The sequence below is a fragment of the Schistocerca americana genome, chromosome 5, assembly GCF_021461395.2.
Source record: "Schistocerca americana isolate TAMUIC-IGC-003095 chromosome 5, iqSchAmer2.1, whole genome shotgun sequence".
In the NCBI taxonomy this organism is placed as follows: domain Eukaryota; kingdom Metazoa; phylum Arthropoda; class Insecta; order Orthoptera; family Acrididae; genus Schistocerca; species Schistocerca americana.
The window spans coordinates 519,218,068-519,238,929 of NC_060123.1; the positions used below are offsets into that span (position 1 = coordinate 519,218,068).

Here is a 20,862-nt window from a genome sequence, read left to right on the forward strand (position 1 = left end):
TCAGAAAACTGTCAAGGCTCTACATATCAGGAAAGGCTATTTACTTTAGGCAGTCCTAAGCAGAGAACTTTCACACAAGTATTACAACATTAGATTTATTTATGGCAGATCTACAGCTTTCCATACAAGGCACTAATAATTGATAAATGACAAAAGATCCCAGTTCTGTGAAATAGTCATGCATGTTGTAAGAGTATTCTGGCAGTAGGCTTCTGTTGTCCAACAACACGCACAATAAGTTCACATTAACATCCATATTTCTTACTTACATATGTATCCACACATTATACACATATTTCAGTTTCTTTCTATATTTAGTGATGCATGATTTAAGCAAATGTGTGTTAAGAAAATTGAAAGATAGAAGCATCACTGTAACTTTGATGTTGACTGTATTGTCAAACAATTGGTCTTCTTTTTCAAGATGCCCAACACTGTATTTCATATAATCTTTTTTTGTAATTTCATGACTACTTTGCAGTTGGAGGATCAATAACCTTGCCACGTGCAAAGGTTTTTGGACCAGTCATCTGGGCAGTCACTTTGCTCTCATCATTGTCCCGTGTGGTCATTGGAGCCGCAGTGTTAGACGGTTCTGTATACTTGCTTACTGGCACAGGTTCTTCACTGTTTACTCCAACAGCAGTTACATAAACAACATTGCTGTCAGAATCTTTTCTTGGAAATGCCTTTGTTACAATGTTAGGTATGGATTTGTTTTCGGAACTTCTTGGCGAAGGCATGAGATCTGGAAAAATTGAAGACAGTGGTAGTGGGGCAGATTTCTCTGATGGTGGTCTGAGAGTCACTCGACGGTTTGTCTTGTCCAAATCTTTCCCTCTGGCAGGAGTAGTGCTTGGACTTTCTGAAGATTTTTCTGTCGTTACTGGAGTGGTGGATGTAGTAGTAGGTGCTGTTGTTGTCGATGTTTGTTGTCCAGCTGCTGAGGGATATTTGCTGCCAGATGGGTATTTGCTGCTCCTGCAAACACAGTGTGACTCAGCAAGCTCTTAATGCATGTAGCACACACACACACACACACACACACACACACACACACACAAATCAGATTTAGCCACTAAAAGATGAAGATTTAGTCAAAGTGTTTCTTAGAGAGGTCACTGTGATACAATTCATGTATTACCTTAATGTGCATTATATATACAGCATTGCCATACTGTTTGATATAAATTTTAATTTATACAAGAACATAATTTTTTCTTCCACCAGTTTTATTTTTCATGTGAGTACTTACATCTATCCACGTCAAAAAAATTAGTCTACACACCACTGCCAGTTACTGCTTTATCCATAAATTTTAAAACTTTTCCAAAATTTAGTTTCATTTTATGTTTCAAAGTTTTTGATAGTTTTTGCACAAGATAGATCAATAGATAGATGTTAATATTTGAAATATATATGTTGTTAGTACATGGAAAAAATAATACTGTTAATTATTGTAATGCTCCATTTACATAGAAAAGGGTAATCTAGAATGCAACTGCAACCAATAAAAGCTAGAAAAATGTTTCCTTATAAGACAACAGCATACTGATACACAATATCTCTCTCTCTCTCTCTCTCTCTCTCTCTCTCTCTCTCTCTCTCTCTCACACACACACACACACACACACACACACACACACACACACTCACTCACTCACACTGAGACATTCACTTCTTTTTGGGAACTAAGTTTACTTTTATGGAAGATGAAAGAAAAGATTTTGATAGGAAGTTATCCTGTCTAGACCTGTAAAAAGTCTAGATCCCCTTGTTTCTTTTCTGGCGGTTCTGAAAGTTTGTGAGTTTTAGTGACCCGCAGCCAACTACTGTGTGTGTGTGTGTGTGTGTGTGTGTGTGTGTGTCAGTGCACGAGTGTCAAATTTTTGCACATGCGTCAGTAGTTCTGTGTGCACCGCCAGAGGCGCTGAGTTTATTCGTGCAAAGTGCGAATCATTTATTCCTTGTTTTTGTTACCTTTAGTATGTTAATTATTCAATGGTTTTTCTCTCTCTTTCTCTAGAGTGTGGTCCTTTCATATGTGTTTAGTAACACTAGCAATGCTTGCTGACCTCGACTAGACTATTGCACGTTACTAAAATCATGAGCTCTGTATTTTAGCTCCGCACACAAAAATAAAGTTCCATCGTTTAGTTTAACATAAAAAAATAAATAATGAAACCCATCCCGCTCGCCTGCACCGTCACCTGACGCACGCTGGTATCACCGGCACTTCGGGGAAAGTGCGCAATGCTGCACCAAACCATGTGCGTTCCCAAATGCCAGTGGCAATTGAACATTTGCCATTCTCCCGTCAGCCAACAGCACATCTATTGGGCAGTGTAGCTGTTGTACCAATGGCATGGCAGAGTCACAGGACCTAATTCATTTACACTGCGGCTGAAGAGTCTTTCACCATTTGTCTACCAATGGTGTTTTACAACATAGTATTTAGATCTTTCCACAGTTTCATTATGTTAAACCTTCATTTAAATTATCTTTACTGCACAAAAAGTTTTAATTCCTAGTAAAAGAGAGACGTTTATTGTAAATCCCTTGATTAAAAAGCTTCCAAGAATTGGTATTAGAAATTGCAATTTGTCTTGCTGTCATGGGATAGATACACCATATTTCACAGTTTTTACTAGCTATATGAGCACAGAAGATACTGATAACTGTCTTAGATACAAGACAGTTGGTATTTAATCCAAGTTAGTTCATAAATTAGGCTCATTTAATAGTAATAGAACAATACTGTTTGTTAGCAGTTATTGTTTCCCCAGACTTCATCAATACAGGATGCTGAGAGAGACCAAAGGATTTGAAGCATACAACAAGGAAAGAGAGAGATGTGAATTAGTTGTACAACTCTCTCTTAAACAAGTAAAATGGTTTTAAATATATTTCCACATATCCGCTGTTGTGTTTACTAGCCACACACAGTTAATAGTCCTCTTGAGTAGTTGTCACACTTAACAATGGATCTCTATATAAATATCCCTAGCTTCTCTGTGGAAACACTAGCATAACATTCTTAAGTTATCACAAAAAGGAACCTTTCCTTGGCTTAATTTGTCTGTATTAAAATTTTCTTCTTTTTTTAAAGTAATGTTCTGTATTTTTGTGTGTGATAATCTTTGCATTTAGTTTTAAGTTGTTCTTTGTATTAAATGACAATTTGTACAAAGATAAATGTTTTCTTTTCTATATATGGGATAAGGTATGCTACAGTCATTATCAGATATTAAACATATATCAACTGGAATTTGAGAAGGTAATGTGGAATATTCGTAATAGAGCAGTAAATAATTTTCAGATACATGTTCTAAATGTGTAACTTCATGACAGTTCTGTTTTTAATCAGCTATGTGTTGGCAGAATCCTTGTTCAAATTATATACTTCTAAACCGGTAATGTGTGGAATGAATGCAGCTGAATGTTACACAACTCTGTATGATATTGTACACGCCTTAAAATTTCATTATATATATCAGAACTAATCCTTTCTCTGTTCTATTTAGTGTTTCTCATTGAAAGTACTCATTCCCTCATATCTCCTGCTGCTGATGTGATATACTATAGAATTCTCAATGCCTCTTTAATAATTATTAGTAAACTGAAGAAGTTTGTTATTCAGTACTTCTTACAGTAAAAGCAGAAGAGCTGTTCTATCCTCGTACTTCATAAGACATCTACAGAGAGAAAATAAGTCAACTTTCTACACAATGGATGTAATTACAAACAAAATAATTCATAATCATTTGCCTCCACCATCTCGAATAATTCACCTCATGTATATGCCAATAATGCATAAAAAGAGAAATTATTCACAGTGCTATTGCCGTTGTTTACTGTTCAGCATTATCTTGATATTTGTCATTCTGAGCTTATGCAGCATCTTTCATGACCTTGTGGGTAATGGCACATCTCATAAACTTACTTCTTCATCACTGATAAAACATAGTTGTCTGTTTCTTATAGAGCTTTACAGCACCACACCAATGGAAATAAGATGTTGAGCTCCTACTGAGTTAAAATATAATTGAAATTACGAATGATGTAGACCAAACTAAATGATTTGAAACTGGTGAGGTGACTGGGAGACTTATTACTTCTGAAGAATTGCAAATTCACTGGATAATAAATGTCAAGTCCAAGAAAAAAATATTCCACCTTTGAGAAACAAACTGTTAGTTGGAAATAAAATACCAGTTAAATAGGAAATTGTAGAATTTACATCAGATCCATGCTTTAGTCAGTAAATACCAAAATTAAAGGATCAGATCATGCAAGAACATGTGTAAAGCTGTCCCTATGGAGAAATGCTATGACAAAAATGAATCGGATAAATCTACATCTCACCAGACAAGATCCCCCAATAGTGATACCTAAACAAATATTCCAGATTGTCATGCGTATGTCTAAAATAATTTTTCAGTTGTTAATGCCAAGGGTGACAGCCTTACAGAAAAAAGTTTTATAAGGAGATAATAATTGTATGTACAACATCTGTGTGCAGAATTGTGATTTAGAAAGGCACAGGGTAGAAATCAAACTAATTTATTCTTTACTGTTTGGTGCATTGGTTGTACATAGTGTCGCATCACTTTGCACTGTATGATGCTTGGAATTACTGTGCAGCAGCTGCCTAGACTAATGGTTTTTTGATATGGATAGACATGTGTTCCTCACCTTCTTACCCCTGGGATGTTGACACAGGAATGGAGCCATAATTGTAATAGTAGCACCGTGTCTGTTCACATATGAAGTCCTTCACAGCATTGCAGTCATCTGTCTCCCAGGAAAGTTCTGGTGCCCTCAGTGTCACACAGCCTGTATTTGGGTTGTGATATCCTCCTCTGTTAAAAAGGATAACAATTTAAGACTGTTTTTGCATCTAAGATATCATGAAAGTAAGTAAATTATTTAAAAACTCGGTAAATAAACATATTAAAGTTAGCTGCACTTTATAACTTTCTAAAAAGCAATGAAGTAAAACTGTAAAGGGAACAAATATTTCCCTTCAGTGCTAAGAAGCACATATGTAATGCACTTCTTTCCAGTTGATGACACTATTGAAACCATCCACAGAAACTGCCCTTGGCGTTATGGGTAATTGCTAGACTGATCAGTGTTCTTCACCTTCTTATAAGTAATTTCTTGTCATTGTGCTTCCTTAAATCATTCAATATTTAAGGGCAGTAGGTCTTGCATATCTCTATTGGTGAACTCAACCATGACCCTTAAAATTCCTACACCAGGAAGGATAACCAGTAATTAAATGTTATTTATCATGTGTATACAGTATAAGAAAATGAATATGTGATTGTAGTTGATTTGGGAGTGTACAGTGTACAATAGTAATATTTTTTAGACAGAGCTGTCACCTCTGGTAGCAACAGTGGTGCTAACCTGGCTGGGCATTGATTTGAACTTAACTCGTATATCAGATAAGGGTACATCATTACATACTGCTTCAGGCTTAGTAGTGGCTGATGAGTGGTAGCATACCAGCCTTTGGCAGCCTGTGACCAGGTGTTTGCAGCAGGTGAGAGATCTTGCTAACATACATGCCAGAGCAACATTTGAACACACTCTGTATGCAGTCATGCAGTATATTGTCAGAAGATAACATTGTAGAGACCTCAAAGATGGGCAGTCACTTCAAAATTACATTTACGGCATCCCTGCTTCTTATCTATTGACTACTATTTAAAAGTGTGTAGTGAATTATTTGTAATTTTAAATAAGTATGCAAAGAAATCATTTTCATACATATGCGTATAACAGACTTGCCCAATGTCTAATGCATGAGCTGTGTACAAAGGACTCGGGACCAATAAAAATACAGCACAACACAAACGTAACAGTTGCTGTCAAAATTACCAGTTATGTGAGCCAAAAGTGATAATGTTCAAACCCAAAGGTATCAGATACCATCACTCTAGGTGCTGGTCTTGTATGGCGATTACAAATGCAGTCTCTCAGTATTCATTCTACTTGGAATATCCAGATGACTGCCATGATGCTGTATGCAGATCTGTGACTCTTACGAAAAGATGTGATATCAGTTCTTTCATTGAATGCACCACTGTTAGTGTGCCTCTCTCTACAAGGGAATCTGCAACAATGGTTGTTGTGCTGACAGCCTGTGGTGCTCCATGATCCTGCCACTCCTAGTACATATTTCTCCTTTTTACAGGAGACATAACATGATCTCTCACAAACAAACAACGTTAATATGTGATACCTTAATGATAAACCCACTGCATAATCCGTCTTTTCTTCAGAATGAAGATAGCATCACTCGTACCTACTTTTTAGCATTGTGCTCAAGTGCTAATTATTTGCATATTCAAGCACTAGTGCATGCTAATTTGACATTTGTTGCATGCCCCCTTCATGTCATTGCAGTTTTAATGGTCAGCAATGTGTGTGTGCTCATTCGTCAAAAAAAAAAAAAAAAAAAAAAAAAAATCATGTCACTGGGAACATAAATAATGTTAGAGCCTTGAGCGATGTTTCCTGTAAACAGTGACTGGAAAATAATTAAACTTCACTGTACCAATTAAAGAATTTCTTATATTCATAGTTTCATTTTTTATTGGCATTATATGTGATTTATGCTACAGTAATATGTATATGGACGTGTACACCTTATATTATAGGGTGCGAAACAGCCAACACAGGGGACGTAGGCATCCTTTCTTGAATTGTGATTATTTTAAACACTATGTGTGGTCAAAATTGCTATTAATTTCAATAATCCTCCTATCATTACTTGTTACGATGACTACTAAAAATGGAAGTACAACATGTGAACAAGGGGCTATGAACTAAATTGCATCTTCTTTTCTTATGTGCTATATTCTGAGAGAATAGATATAATTGATAAGAACCTTAAAGAAAGTTATCACCTTTTATAGTGTTGGTGAAGTTAGCTACCTAAACATTTCTATTTGTTATTTGTGAAGTTCTACTGATAGTTTTTATCACCTTCGTCTCCTGTTGCTCTTGCTTCTTCCCTCAACTAACCCTTCATTTACTACACCACCATCATCAGATGCAGCGTCTTGGTCTTCAGATGCTGAGTGGAGATCATTGGATGGTAGGTTCCTCATGTAATTGAATGTACTGTTGAAGGGCAAGCCAGTACTCATCCATAACATCATGTCTGATGTTCCAAGCCGATTCCCAGAAGTCCAGAAGTCATATTTGTTATAACCTGTTTTGCATTAATAGACACTTTAAGTACAGTTACAGGAAGGTATTCTTGTCAAAGTAAAGATAAATTCTGATGACATGTTATAAAGCAGTTGTAAGAATTGGCATTCTGTCTAAGATTGTATTTTGTTTAACAATGTTATATGGGGCAATACATGAAATAAGGAAAGACAGCCACTCATCTGTAGCCGGTTGATGCCTTGAGCACAGAAATACATACTATGTTTTATTTATTTGACCATGTGTAACTGTCAGATAGTAAGTTATTAGCTTCTAATACTTTCACTTACCAGCATTCCTTAAATACTCCATTAAAGAATCTGCCTTTTCACGTGATTCAAATGATGCTAGTTGCAAACCAAGTGATCGGCAGTACTGATATGCTAGGAAATAATTGAGCTCCGGTGAGTATGGATTCATACGACTGATGAAATATTGCACTCCATCCAGCTGTATTGTTGTGATTCGCTGACCTGCAAAGGAGAAAAGTATTTCTCAGTTGAATTGTATTGCTAGAAATTTGGTTCTAAAAATGAAAATACATTTAATAATTTAGAGCATAAATTTTGTTTCTACGATAACTGCTGCAACTTGCAGTATAGTATTTGTCGTAAATAGTAAATCTGACAGAACTAAACAAACTGTTGGCATCAGGACGCAGAGCAAATAATTGAGCTCTAGTGAGTATGGATTCATGTGAATGATTAACTGTAAAAGGACCCATCAGATTTTGGACTGTAAATACACATTTCTACACTAAAGTTAAGTGAAGCCTGAGTATATCTCCAATCAACCATGTTTCCTCAAAATGAAATGAAAATGGATTATAATTCAATCTAGTCAGGATTAAAGGCCTCTACATTTGAATTGGTGCATTATGAGCTATTTGTTATCAAAAAGAAAGGGGGGAAAGAAACGGAAAACATTGGAAACTCTGGGTAAATTGTTAAGTTTCTGGTTGTTCTTTACAGTGAAAGGAATGTTCATTTCAGTGCATATCTTGCAGCATGTAGAAAGTGTTGTACCAGGGGACACCGGTGTGGCAGAGCGGTTCTAGGCGCTTCAGTCCGGAACCACGCTGCTGCTACGGTCGCAGGTTCGAATCCTACCTCAGGCATGGATGTGTGTGATGTTTAGGTTAGTTAGGTTTAAGTAGTTCTAAGTCTAGGGGACTGATGACCTCAGATGTTGAGTCACATAATGCTTAGAGCCATTTGAACCATTTTGAACCAGGAGACAGTCCCATCTGCATTCTTTCCAAATTGTATATGTCTTAAATCCATTGAACTTTTCATCAACTGTAAATGAATTTTGTCCTTTTCATAGATTCCTAATCATCAGCCCACTCTGCTTCTCACTTCAATTCACTTTCAATTCAGTTATCAAATTTCCTTTCATTTATTGAATCCCGGTTACCATATCGCATAAAAGGATAGTATCAAAGGCTGCACTTTGTTAAGCAATTGAAAAACACTTCTCTCTATTGCTCTAAAAGTGTAATGAGTTTGCATATCTGAGAAATAGTGTACAAAAATATTCTTTTATATCCACATGATCCAAGGTTTTATTATCTGAATAAGGAAGGGATCACTTTTCTGCTAGAGCTGCCATTTGGATGTTTCCTATAGGTACTGTTGTCTCAGAAAAAAGAAACTGAAAAACCAGGCAGAGCAGTCTGAGATTTTTGCTTGCTTGTCCCCCTCCCCCTCCCCCCTTCCAAAAGAGAGAGAGACAGAGAGAGAGAGAGAGAGAGAGAGAGAGAGAGAGAGAGAGAGAGAGAGAGAGAGAGACCAAGTTATCTGACTACATTTACTGTGTGTTGATGGAAAAAGAAGGGATTCATGAACCCGTGTTCAACTTTGAATACATAGTGCTTTAGTGGGTAAAGTTCTGCAAGAGGCACAATACCTCACCTTACAGTTCACCCAAATAGTTGTTGTGTGTATACAGCGCAACTTAGTATCTGAACCACGGTGTTTTGGCATTGATCTTTCATTCCTGTTACTGTAACTGATTGGAAATTTAATCCTGAAACCGTTTGTACAGTGTGGTAGCCACTGAGTCATGTACTCTTTCAAAACTCTAAAATAAATAAAACATTGTTGTGGGTTTTTCATTGAACAAAAAGCACTGTGGGCATGAGTCGACTATTAAAATTATTCAGTATATGGAGTTACCAAATTCAGATATCTGTAGACACAGGAAAAAGTTCTCTATTGATGCAGCAAAGGCAAGTTGTCAAAAACTGTGTTTCTAAAAGAAGGCATTTTTATTGAGAAGAATTCTGATTTAAATTTTATACTTTATTTCTCAGATGGAGCAGGCATTGGACACATCAGTGTCTGTGGTCAGGTGTTCCATTAGTCTTCATCTAATATTCAAAAATTCAGAATCTATAATCATGAACACATTGTAATGGGTGTACATGTCTCATTTATATTGATCAACTGGATAGAAGCACAACAGACTAATTATGTCATACTGTCATTTCATCTTGTAAAGCACATTAACTGTGGAACATACTGTCAAACAGTGACTGAATTTCACTGATATTGATTTCAAAAGTTTGTTGAAAAGCTTCTGGAATCGTAGCAATTAATTATTAATATTTAACAAGATATTGTTTATATCTTTACAAGATGCTGCGGTGTGTAATTGTTTCACACAGATAAACTGTGTGTGCAATGCTGTTGTATTTCCAGTAAGAACAAAGTGCATTCTTGCTTGGAACTGACATTTTGTGAAATGATTTCCAATCCAAAAAGCTTCTTGAATTCCAATACATGTTCCAGTCCTTTCAGAGCTGTTCGTAGTAATGATGTGCTTCTGGGTGTTCTGCTTTGTTATTGTTTCTATGTTATGCACAATATTTCAGTGACAAACCCAGTTGTCTTCTTCATATGCTGTAAGTTTTGTTATTGTGTACTCTCTGCCTGGACTGGCACAACTAGGCAGAACACCCAGAAGCCCACCATTAACGAATCATGCCAATAAAACCTAAGAGATCACTTCTGGTACTAATGTATTCTTAACATGAAATCCACTACCTTGAGCAAGTTCAAACATTACTTCATAAGAAAGACAGAAAACTTAGCTGATGAATAACAAAACTGAAAAACATTTAATTTACCATCACAAAAACGAACCTGTCAAGGGACAGCAAAAGAAATAAACAGAAGAGGAAATATGACCTTAGTGCTTTCTACACACTAAATAGAGTTTCCAAAACCAAGATTCCAATGTGTGTGAAAGAGTACGTTTACTATCAGTGTGATTACCAGTTTTGACTTAAAACAGCAAGACATGAATTTTTAACGCAAAAAAATTATAAAACTCGGGTTTGTTAAGGGATCAATGGGAAGATTCTTGCCGTTAATTATAAGAAGTGAGGAAAACATATGGACGAGGGAACAAACTGGAGCTGAAGATATAATTATGGCCATAATTAAAATGAAATTGAGATGGATGTAGCTAACTGAAATGATAGGAGATGGGCCGCACGGGATTAGCAGAGCGGTCTAAGGTGCTGCAGTCATGGACTGTGCGGCTGATCCCGGGGGAGGTTCGAGTCCTCCCTTGGGCATGGGTGTGTGTGTTTGTCCTTAGGATAATTTAGGTTGAGTAGTGTGTAAGCTTAAGGACTGATGACCTTAGCAGTTAAGTCCCATAAGATTTCACACACATTTGAACATTTGATATTAGATGGTCCAAGATGACGATACAATGGAAGCTGGAAACATGTAGGAATGACATGTATGTGTATGGAAAAGTATGGAGGCAATCTTCAATCCAGTGGTGGATGTGGTATTACTCGTTACTACGAACCATTGTTAAAGTGCTACAGTAGAGATTGCAAAAGAAACAATTGTCATTGGCGATAGATGACAGTCACTGTATATAGTGTCTTCTCTACTGTCAGCACGTGAATACATCTACAGTTATTTTCCAGAGTTCCTTGGTTCGCTCACAGTAAGTCTTGGAATAGTTTTTACACAAGGTAGCTGCTAGCTTTAAATGACAGGAAAACCACGTTTTCTTGGTAACACCAACCCAATGACACTGTGAACTGAGGGATATGAGAACATCAGTACACAAGGAGTGGAGAAAAAAGAATTGCTAGAATTCAAAATCCTGTCGTCATGGAATCATGAGAGACTTGTTAAAAGATCAGTTCGGCTAGGTAGTACTAGGAAATTGGCTGTGACCTTATCAAAACACAATTTTTGCTGTAGTCAAATGTGATTCATTGAAATTGTAAAAAAAGTAAAATCAGTGAGGCCGTTGGGATTTGAATCTCGCTCCTCCCTAATACAAGTTTTTTTGTAACCCCTCCGCCATCACGCTCTACAGAAGAAAGAGGCATGGGCTATAAGATGAGAAGATAAGTATTAGATACGCTACATCCTCTTTGAGCACCCAACGTCAGCGTCGCCCGCTGATCCATAGATCGCTGTCAGCCGTCTCGGCATGCTACGGTGCCCCCAGCCGCCCAGTCACTTGTCATAATGGCTATGAGCGGCCGTTTCGGCTGGTTGCAGGCAGTCTGCATCAGAAAACCATAACGTCACGCGGTGGACTTAGACAACAGCCTGAAGATGAGTGTGGGATAGTAGCATTCTAACTAGACTCCCGGCCGAAGACCTTATCGTTACATTGCACTCTTCTTCTACCCCGACTCCCGCGATTATAGATTCAATCTCAGTGCACCGTGCCCAACTGCTCGGAACCCTCTTTATTCACTGATCGCCTTCACTTTTTCGGTTTCGCCTTGTTTGATTGCTGTGCGAGATAAGTAGTCAAGCATGACGCAGAGACGAGCACAGCGCGTGCGTTCAGGGCAATTTGCATTCCCTTTTTGTTGCTCAAAGCTGTTACAAGAAGATGGAGCAAGTTGGCACGTCACATAATATGGAGAAAAATGCATTTCACTTACCTATCCGCCCGGCACGATTCTGATGTCAGATGGTATTTCTTGTTTTTTTTTCCGAAGCTATGATACAAAATGAGGCGTAGGCTACCTGATATGCCGAATTGACTCGTTGAGTGACCCACATTAATGTCACGGTACCATCGAACTTCCATTGCCTTTAATCTTCGAACTTCTTACTCAAGAGAGAGAACTATTCGAACTTGTTTGCTCTGAAAAACGCATTTGGCAACTCTGTTTCCGTAAGTTTTAAGGCACGTTCTTATCTTTATCGAAAGAAAAATAAAGATACTATAGAATCAAATTTCACACAAATAAAATATACTCCGTGGCTAAATGTTCTCAGGCAGACATTGCTGTTTGTTCCAAACGCCGCACATATAACTAGCAGCATATCCCAGCTCCTGTTACTACAGTGACGTTCTTTAATCATCGGGGAAGACTCCCCACTAAGATACATACTGAATGCGACATTTGTTTTCTATTCTTCCTGAAGCATTGAATGCTGGATTGTTAAGCGAATTTGTCTACCACCCAGGCGATACCCTAGCCCATCACAAAGACTGATAGTCGATGCTGTTTCAGGCGGGTCTTTTGAAAAGGCCATTCTAACAGGTTCGTTTTATTTTCTTCTAATGACGACTTGAGTGTTCATTAGCAGTCAGGTGCAGGTCTCAGATGTTTTCAAAAGTACCTGAATGTATCTTGCCATCTGTTTGAACTAATGGCCCAGAAGTTTCCGCTGAGTATCATACGCATAACAGGTAAATACCATTTGCCAGGTATTCACCAGGTCTACAACTGCTCATATGAGTGGCACATTATCCACGGCGACATTACAGTTCACATCGGCGCACTGTTGTCAGTGTTTGCTGCGTTATAGGCAGCGTCGAGTGTCCGTTCGTGGATCTGACTGCTCGTTCATATTGTGCCATAGATTGTACTATAACTCCTACCACTAAATTCTTAAGCCTGTAAGAACGACGGTTCCGATTCCCTGACACAACACTCGGGGCCAGCTCGATAAATTTTTCCCAACAAGCGACTTATTTGGCCCCTCCCTCCTTTCCCCTCGAGCACTTTCATTCGCCTTAGTTTCCGCTACTAATTGCCAAACGCACCGTACACAAAACATGCACTTGTGCACCCCTGGCTCCCCTCTCACCCTGGCAACCCAAGTGGCGCATTTACAAGTAGCCCTCCCTTTTGAATGCGAATGCAATATTTCGACTTCTGAAATAAACTACTACAAAAATAGGCAGTTTTATGCAATAATCGATTGTCAGCATTCTTCTGTCAGCATTTCACTATATGTCATCCCTGAAGTTAAACGTTTCTCTTTGCGATCAGCAAAATGACTTTCTCTATAGAAGAAATAATTGAAATTTCGGAAGCGTCGTGAAAACAGGATCGATCAAGGAACTCGCGAAGTTTTCGGGGTCATCTATCGAGACAGAGGACTACCAGCAAAGAGAGCAATACAGAGTATGTATAAAAACTGGCGCACCTAATGATCTGTGAAAAATGTAAAACGACAAAAAATTCCTTCAGTTCGCAAACCAGAAGTTATTGCAGACATTCGCCGGAGAATTATTCAGAGCCCAATGAAGTCCACGCGTAAATTGGCCCAACAGGCGCATGTAAGTAGGAGTAGTTACCAGCGGATATTGAAAAGCCTTAGCTTGAAGCCGTATCGTGTGATGGTTGTGGAGCAATTAAGGGAGGATGACAGTCAGAAATGTGTGGATTACTATACGTGGCTCCTGAGTAACATCAACCATGGTGTATTAGAACATTTCCATTAAATCATGTGTCATGAAGCATGGTTTCATCTTTCTGGTCATGTGAATTTACATAACACGAAGTAAGAGGGTAATCCCAAAAGTAAGGTCTCCTATTTTTTTATAAGTGCAGAACTCTGTTTGTGTGGCAGTTGGTCACACTGTTACGAAGAGTGCTTCACGCGCGGTGTGTGAACATACGCAAGCCGCGCTGAGGCGCTCAGTCTTCAGGGGGAGGGGGGGGCCTATAATGCGTGCGCAGAACAGAGATTTTTCGCCGTACTGCGCATGACGTCAGCGTCGAGAAACTCCGCTCAGTTCGCGCGCGCTTTCTTATGTGTTGAAGCAAGTAAGTTTCGTGTTGTTGCTGTTTGTTATCGTGTTGAATCGAGTTTATTCTTTCTGCGACACTTTAACAATGCCGAATTGTGCCGTGGCTGTGTGTGAAAACTACAATCAGAAGACTAAAGGGAGTAGTATTTCCTATCATAAGTTTCCGAAAGATCCTGTGCTCGGTGGGTTCAGCTCTGTAGAAGAAGTGATAGTATTAACATTAAAAATGCTACTATCTGTAGCGTACATTTTAAAGAAGACGATTATTTACGGGATCTCCAAGCTGAATTAATGAAACTTCCGTCAAAGAAGATCTTAAAGCCGACTGCAGTTCCTTCATTGCACCTCATTAAAGCCACATCTGCAGCAGCTGCTGCTGTTTCGTCTTCTGTCCAAGAAAGAAATGACAGAAGGAAAGATCGTGAAACACGTAAACGTGCACTTAACAGACTAGCTTCGCTGTCGCCGAAGAAAAAAAAAGTGGATCAAAGCACAGAAACTGAAAAAGGCCGCATCGAGGATGAAATGAAGAGGCTTCATAAGGAATTATCGCTACAGGCAGAAAAAAATAAGCGTTTGATAGCTGAAAACAACACGCTGAGAACGAGAAATAAATTACTGGCTCATGCATTAAGCAGACAGAGAAAGTTATGCCAAAGCCATCAGTATCAACGAAGTACTAAAGTGACAACTAAAGTACACCAAGTTTTAAAAAAAGTGTTTACGAAGGCACAAATTGAATGTCTTTTGAAATCAAAGAAGAGCACCCATTGGACCCAGGAAGATATAAACAAAGCCTTGCTTCTGCGCTCTCTGTCCAGAAAAACTTATATTTATTTAAGAAATATAATGGGAATACCATTACCTGGATTTTCTACGTTAAAACGATGGATATCCAATTCTTTTCGTTGTGTTCCCAGAATTTTCACTGATGTATTGTACTTAATGAATAAGCAAGCAACAAACTTCAGTCAAGCAGAGAAGCTGTGTGTGTTAAGCTTTGACGAAATGAATGTGGACAGTCGCATATGCTACGACCAAGAAACTGACACCACATAGCCAGGTACAGGTTGTTATGGTATGTGGTTTGTGTGGAACCTGTAAGCAACCCGTATATTATAACTTTGATACTACGATGAATCGGGATTTACTGATCAGTATCGTCAGAGAGACGCAGAAAGTGGGATTTGTCGTAGTTGGTATAGTGTCTGATTTGGGGGGTAAAAATGGGAAAGTGTGGAAGGAATTCCACATCGACTGCACAAACAAATGCTTCACCAACCCAGATGATGAAAAGAAACGTGTTTGGGTATTTGCTGATGTACCACATATGGTGAAACTTCTCAGAAACCACCTTTTAGATGATGGTTTCTCATTAAGTGACGGAAGAACGATAACAAAGCGCGTAATCGAGCAGCTATTGTCGAAAGATAATGGAGAACTGGAACTGTGCCCTAAGCTTACTGCTCATCATCTGACAGTTTGTGGAAGAGATCGACAGCGCATTCATCTTGCTTGCCAACTCTTTTCCAACACTGTATCAGAAGCAATTTCTTTTGTAACGCCTGAAGAAAAAGACACGGCAGAATTCTTCAAATTGGTGAACGACACTTTTGATGTTATGAATTCGAGGGTACCTTTCGGCAAACGAACAATTTCAAGTGCTTTTGGATTGTGTAAGGAGACGCAGGAGGAAGTTCTTCAATATTCTACTCCGCCTGTGAAAAAATGAGAGTGGGAAATCATAAAACTTTACTTCCTTTCCAAAAGGGATTACTCACCTCGATTCGGTCACTGCTGGGTTGTTTTTCGGATTTAAAACATGGCTACGGTTTGAAATATGTATTGACCTCAAGGTTCAACCAAGACTGCCTTGAAAACTTATTTTCCCAGATACGAGCAATTGGCAGAGCCTATGATCATTCCTTACCAGTGGAATTTAAAAGCCGTTTGCGTATTTTAGTTATGAACAAAAGTATTGGTGACATTCAGTTACGCAGTTCTTGTCCAGTCTCAGCGGAAACTGATACAAATTATTTGACTTCCAACCTGTTTACAGGACTTGTGCCGGGCATTGAGGAAGCGTTGTCAATGATAGAAGGTGAAATGAGGGACATTACACTACATGACTTAATTGTTCCACCTTTGATAGAAGACTCAGAGTGTTCTCTAGAAGGTCTCCGCTACATCGCTGGATATATTGCCTCCAGGTGCGTCTCCATTGACAAATCACTTGGTCATCCTAGTGGTAAGACACTCGAAGTGTCGAAAGGCCATGCAAGTTCTTGGTGGACTGAGAAACTGTCTCGTGGTGGCTTAATCATCCCTTCAGATCAGTGGTTTGATGTTGTTAAGCAGTTAGAGGTGTTTTTTTTTAATTTTCATGGCAGCAGTCTGTGTAAAGACGGCAATGTGATCAGAAACCTGACGAGACATTTAATTGGGAAGTTTTCAACTATTCCTCAAGAGGTCATCACAGCGTACGCTAAAACCAGAACCTTCATCCGGATAAGGCACTTCAACATATCTGCAAAGGCACAAAGGGCCAAACAGCAGCAGCAGAAAGCAACACACAGGTGGAGAGCTTCTGCAGTTCCCTCCAGAACTGATTAAGGTATTTAAATTCTTCTTAAAATTTTTGAATGTGAGTTCATTAAACCGGGCTTCTGTATCATTATGTGTAGTAATGTCTCAACTAACTAGACGTACGGTTGCTGCTTAATATCTGCATGAAAAAGATGGTACACACTATTGCCGACTGCGATGCAAAACATGTATTTAGTAAACTGAAAGCTCTTGTAATTGTTGCGTTTCCAGTACAATTAAAAAATGTAAAATATATATAAAGGGACTGAAGCATACCAGATTGTTGTCTAACAAAAAATATTGAGTATTAGAATATAAATTGAGGGGGAGCCACAAATCTGTAGTTTTACTTTTATTATTTACCAGAGAGACAATATAAGAGTTTCACAGTCATAGCAGGTATTAACATTCAGTCCCTGTATTGGTAAGCTTCGATCGAATCCATAGTTCATTATATGCCCTTCACTTTTCGTAAATTAATGTTAGTTTAAGCGCAATAGTGCCGTATGCGAACGTCTCGCGCTGCTGACGCTTCTCGACAGTGACGTCACACGGAAGCGCCCGATCGCTGCCGAACACATTGGCCCAACCTATGTAGCAACCTTGCTCAGTCTTGGCTTGGCAGCCGTTGAGAATGGAGCTTCCGCTGGATGTTACCGCCAAGTGCGAATTGCTCGCAATTCTTCGGCTGTTTTACGCATACTGCACTGCGCCGATTGAAATCCATCGCCAATTGACGGAAGTGTATGGTGAGTCGTGCATGGATGTCAAAAATGTTCGTAAGTGGTGTAGAGAATTTGCAGCTGATCGGACCGAAATTCACGACGAACAAAGGAGTGGGAGACCGTCAATTTGTGGAGACAGTGTTGAAGTTTGAGCAAAGCATGCTTGAAGATCGGCGGATCACCCTGGATGACCTCTGCACGTTGGTTCCTGAGGTTTCCCGAAGCACCGCTCACAGAATTTTAACGGAAACATTGAACTACCGGAAGGTGTGCGCAAGATAGATGCCACGCATGCTGGCTGAGGACCACATGCGGCAACGAGTTGATGCTTCCCCGCGCATTTCTTCACCGCCTTGCAGCCGAACAGGACAACTTTCTGGACTCAATTGTCACGGGTGACGAAACCTGGGCATACCACTTTACACCTGAGACCAAGCAACTACCACGCCAGTTCATAACTTTCTGAACAGCATGGCTGTGAGCTGGTATGACATGGGCATACAAAAACTGCCACAGCGTCTACAAAAATTGTGATTATGTCGAAAAATAGCTAAATGTTCAAGCTGTAAACTGATGTAAACCATTGTAGAAATAAACAGGTCTATGTACTTATAAAAAATAGGAGACCTTACTTTTGGGATTACCCTCGTATTGGGCAATGGAGAACCCTAACATAGTGTGGCAGCCACTATTTCATGATTTAAACAAGAAAAAAAAAAAAACAACGGGGTTTGGTGCTTTGTAACAGGAACGCGCATTGACACTACCCTCAACACGGTTCCATAAATGGAAATTTTTGATTCATTTTGTGCTCAACTCTGATTATGAAAGACATTACTGCTTCTCTGCTTCTTCCAGCAGGATGGGGCGACATGCTACACTTTTAGGGTATCTCTGGAACGAGTCCATGATGTCTTTACTGAGGAACGAACTGTCAGTAAACATTTATGGGCACCACGTTCACCAAATCTAACATCATGTAAAGTTTTCCTGTGGGGATACTTGAAGAGCAAGGTCTATGAAACAAATCCACGCACAATACAGGAACTGAAAGACAACATCGGCCTTGAAGTTTCTGCCATCGATTTCGAAACTTTACGCCGAGTGTAACTGAATATGCACAGACGTGCACAGCTGTATATTAATATTACAGGGGGTCATTTTCAACATCTTCTATACATGTTTTTTTTTCCACTGTAAATAAATTAAGTCAATTTCAGCTCTTCGCTTCTGTAGTTTCACCCCATTTCCTTTATACTTAGACGGGTTACTTTTATCTGTGCCACCTTGTATATGTGATAAGTCCTGTATAAAAATCTTGTGGCGCCACTGGCGCACCTCTCAGTTCGGTGCACCAAGCGATCGGTTATGCCTTAATCTGGCCGTTACAATAGTGGACGTAGCCACTGTAATGTTTTGGAAATTTATGTGATGGGAAGCTAAGGCTTATGGCGTTAAAAGTGGATGCTTGCAAGATAGTGAGTCTGAATGAAGAAAATAAATCATTTTGGATTATGCGCATCTATAAACTCACGATTGCATGTGATGAGGAGCCAGTTATATGGTTGGCGACAATTTTATTTGGAGCAAATGGTTAGCGTTGGCAGACAGCAGTCGGCCAGTCGGAACAGGCCTAAAGCCTAATCCGTGGGTGATGTTTTACTAAATAAATTATAGGCAGTGATTGCCATCAAACTTTATTATACTTCCACCTTTATGAAACGTTGCGGATTATGCACATCGTCATTATACTAACATTAATACAACGTATCACGCCAAACTGTCCTCGGTGTACGTCAGTGCTTTACTTATTATGTTTGAGTGATGTCATAAAGGAGACATTTCGAAATGCGTTATAAGGTCGAAATATGGAATGAGGAAATGCGTTGCAAGGAAACTTTGCAGCCGGTGAAGATATTTAATCTATTTATTCATTTGCATCAGCCAGATTTCTGCAGGTAACCGTGAACTATGGTCGGGAGGCTGTCGGATACTATGTCGTCTGTACCGTGGTGACATCTTCATAGCGACCCACGTTAACAGACTTGAGCGTGCCCTGTTATTGAATAAGCGTCGGTGTTGGAATCTCCACGAGATCGAACTGAAGAAAGACATGGAAGGATCGCAGAGACTTGCAACTGTAGTTGCAACTGGCCGGTTAGTCCCGGTGAAGCTGTTACAGACAAAGCCAGAGAAATTAAACTGTAGGATCAATTGTTGTGAACAATGAAGCCAACTATGTGGCTATGACACCGTTATTTCCAGTCATTCACCCGATGTCAAGTATTGTTCAAGGGTCTCCTAATAGGCTAGTACCCTTTGATGCATGGACTCTTTCTCCGGCATAAGGATGCAGCATTGTACAGTGCTCTGTGGTAGCATTCTCACGGTCTGAGAAAACAGCCTCGTGAATTGGGCGTGGTCTTGCTTTTTTACTTTACTTGCCGAAACGCAGGGTGGTACAACCATATTAATGCTTTTGCTTTCTGTAGCCAAATCAGTGTCTTCAAAAGGAACGCTAGCCTTGTTCATTGGAATGGTTCTAACAAATCGAGCAGTCTTGTCTTGCAATCCTTTGCATATAGTTATACTTTTCTTATGATTTCAGTTAATCGAGCCATGGAGGACAGGACACAGTACCAATATGTTCGAAAAATCCGTGCTCAAAAATGTTATTTGTCAGGGGTTAAAGCTCAGTTCTGTTGATCAGAGAGATAAGGGGTCACGTGTTTTGGACAGTCCGTGACCTAGCGTTCATCTGTATGTATACGTATTGGTAGAACGGGCATAATGTTGCTATCTTACAGTATTGGATCAAAGTGTAAACACTACACATTTCCTCCGGCACAGGCGAACAGAGCAAATCAGTTAGTTCTTTTGGGTTAGGTGTGGTTGAAGGTGGACCGTAGGTGGCTTAGAAGCACCATTTACTGATGGGCGTTACTGAGAAACCCCGAAAACGATCGTTTTTGGGTACGAAAGGAACCAGTAGTGGGGATGACCACTTCTATAATTTTTATTCGTTGCAAACCGTCGAATTTTTTTACTATAAGCTCTTAAAATTATATTCTTTGGGAACTTCGAAATTTTTCCCGATATCATTGTCCGTTAGCGAAATCCAGACGATTAAAATTACCGTACTTATGCACCAAAAATATGCACGTAATATCCAATCTGATGCGTAAATGCACTTTTAACTGACGTAGTGAATACATGGCGATGGTTCTGCAACCATCGCGATTATTCTGCAGTCACCTCACTATGCTTTTAGTCACAATTTTGT

General features: G+C 39.3%; 2 protein-coding genes across 6 annotated transcripts in view; one reads left to right on the forward strand and one right to left on the reverse strand.

Annotated features, from left to right (window-relative positions):
- The window catches only part of LOC124616726 (cytosolic carboxypeptidase 1-like), a 514,069-nt gene that overhangs the window by 265,472 nt on the left and 227,735 nt on the right, over positions 1-20,862 (forward strand). The window lies entirely within an intron of this gene.
- LOC124616727 overlaps positions 80-20,862 on the reverse strand; it is a 51,996-nt gene continuing 31,213 nt past the window's right edge. The window contains exons 2-5 of one of the 2 annotated variants that reach the window (XM_047145091.1): positions 7,518-7,700; positions 7,000-7,228; positions 4,704-4,862; positions 80-981 (exon numbers count right to left, since the gene is read on the reverse strand). In XM_047145091.1, the coding sequence (XP_047001047.1) occupies positions 471-981; positions 4,704-4,862; positions 7,000-7,228; positions 7,518-7,700 (1,082 nt within the window). In that variant the 3' untranslated portion in view covers positions 80-470. Of the gene's footprint in view, positions 982-4,695; positions 4,863-6,999; positions 7,229-7,517; positions 7,701-20,862 lie in introns of both variants that reach the window. The other variant, XM_047145092.1, reaches the window with a different exon arrangement.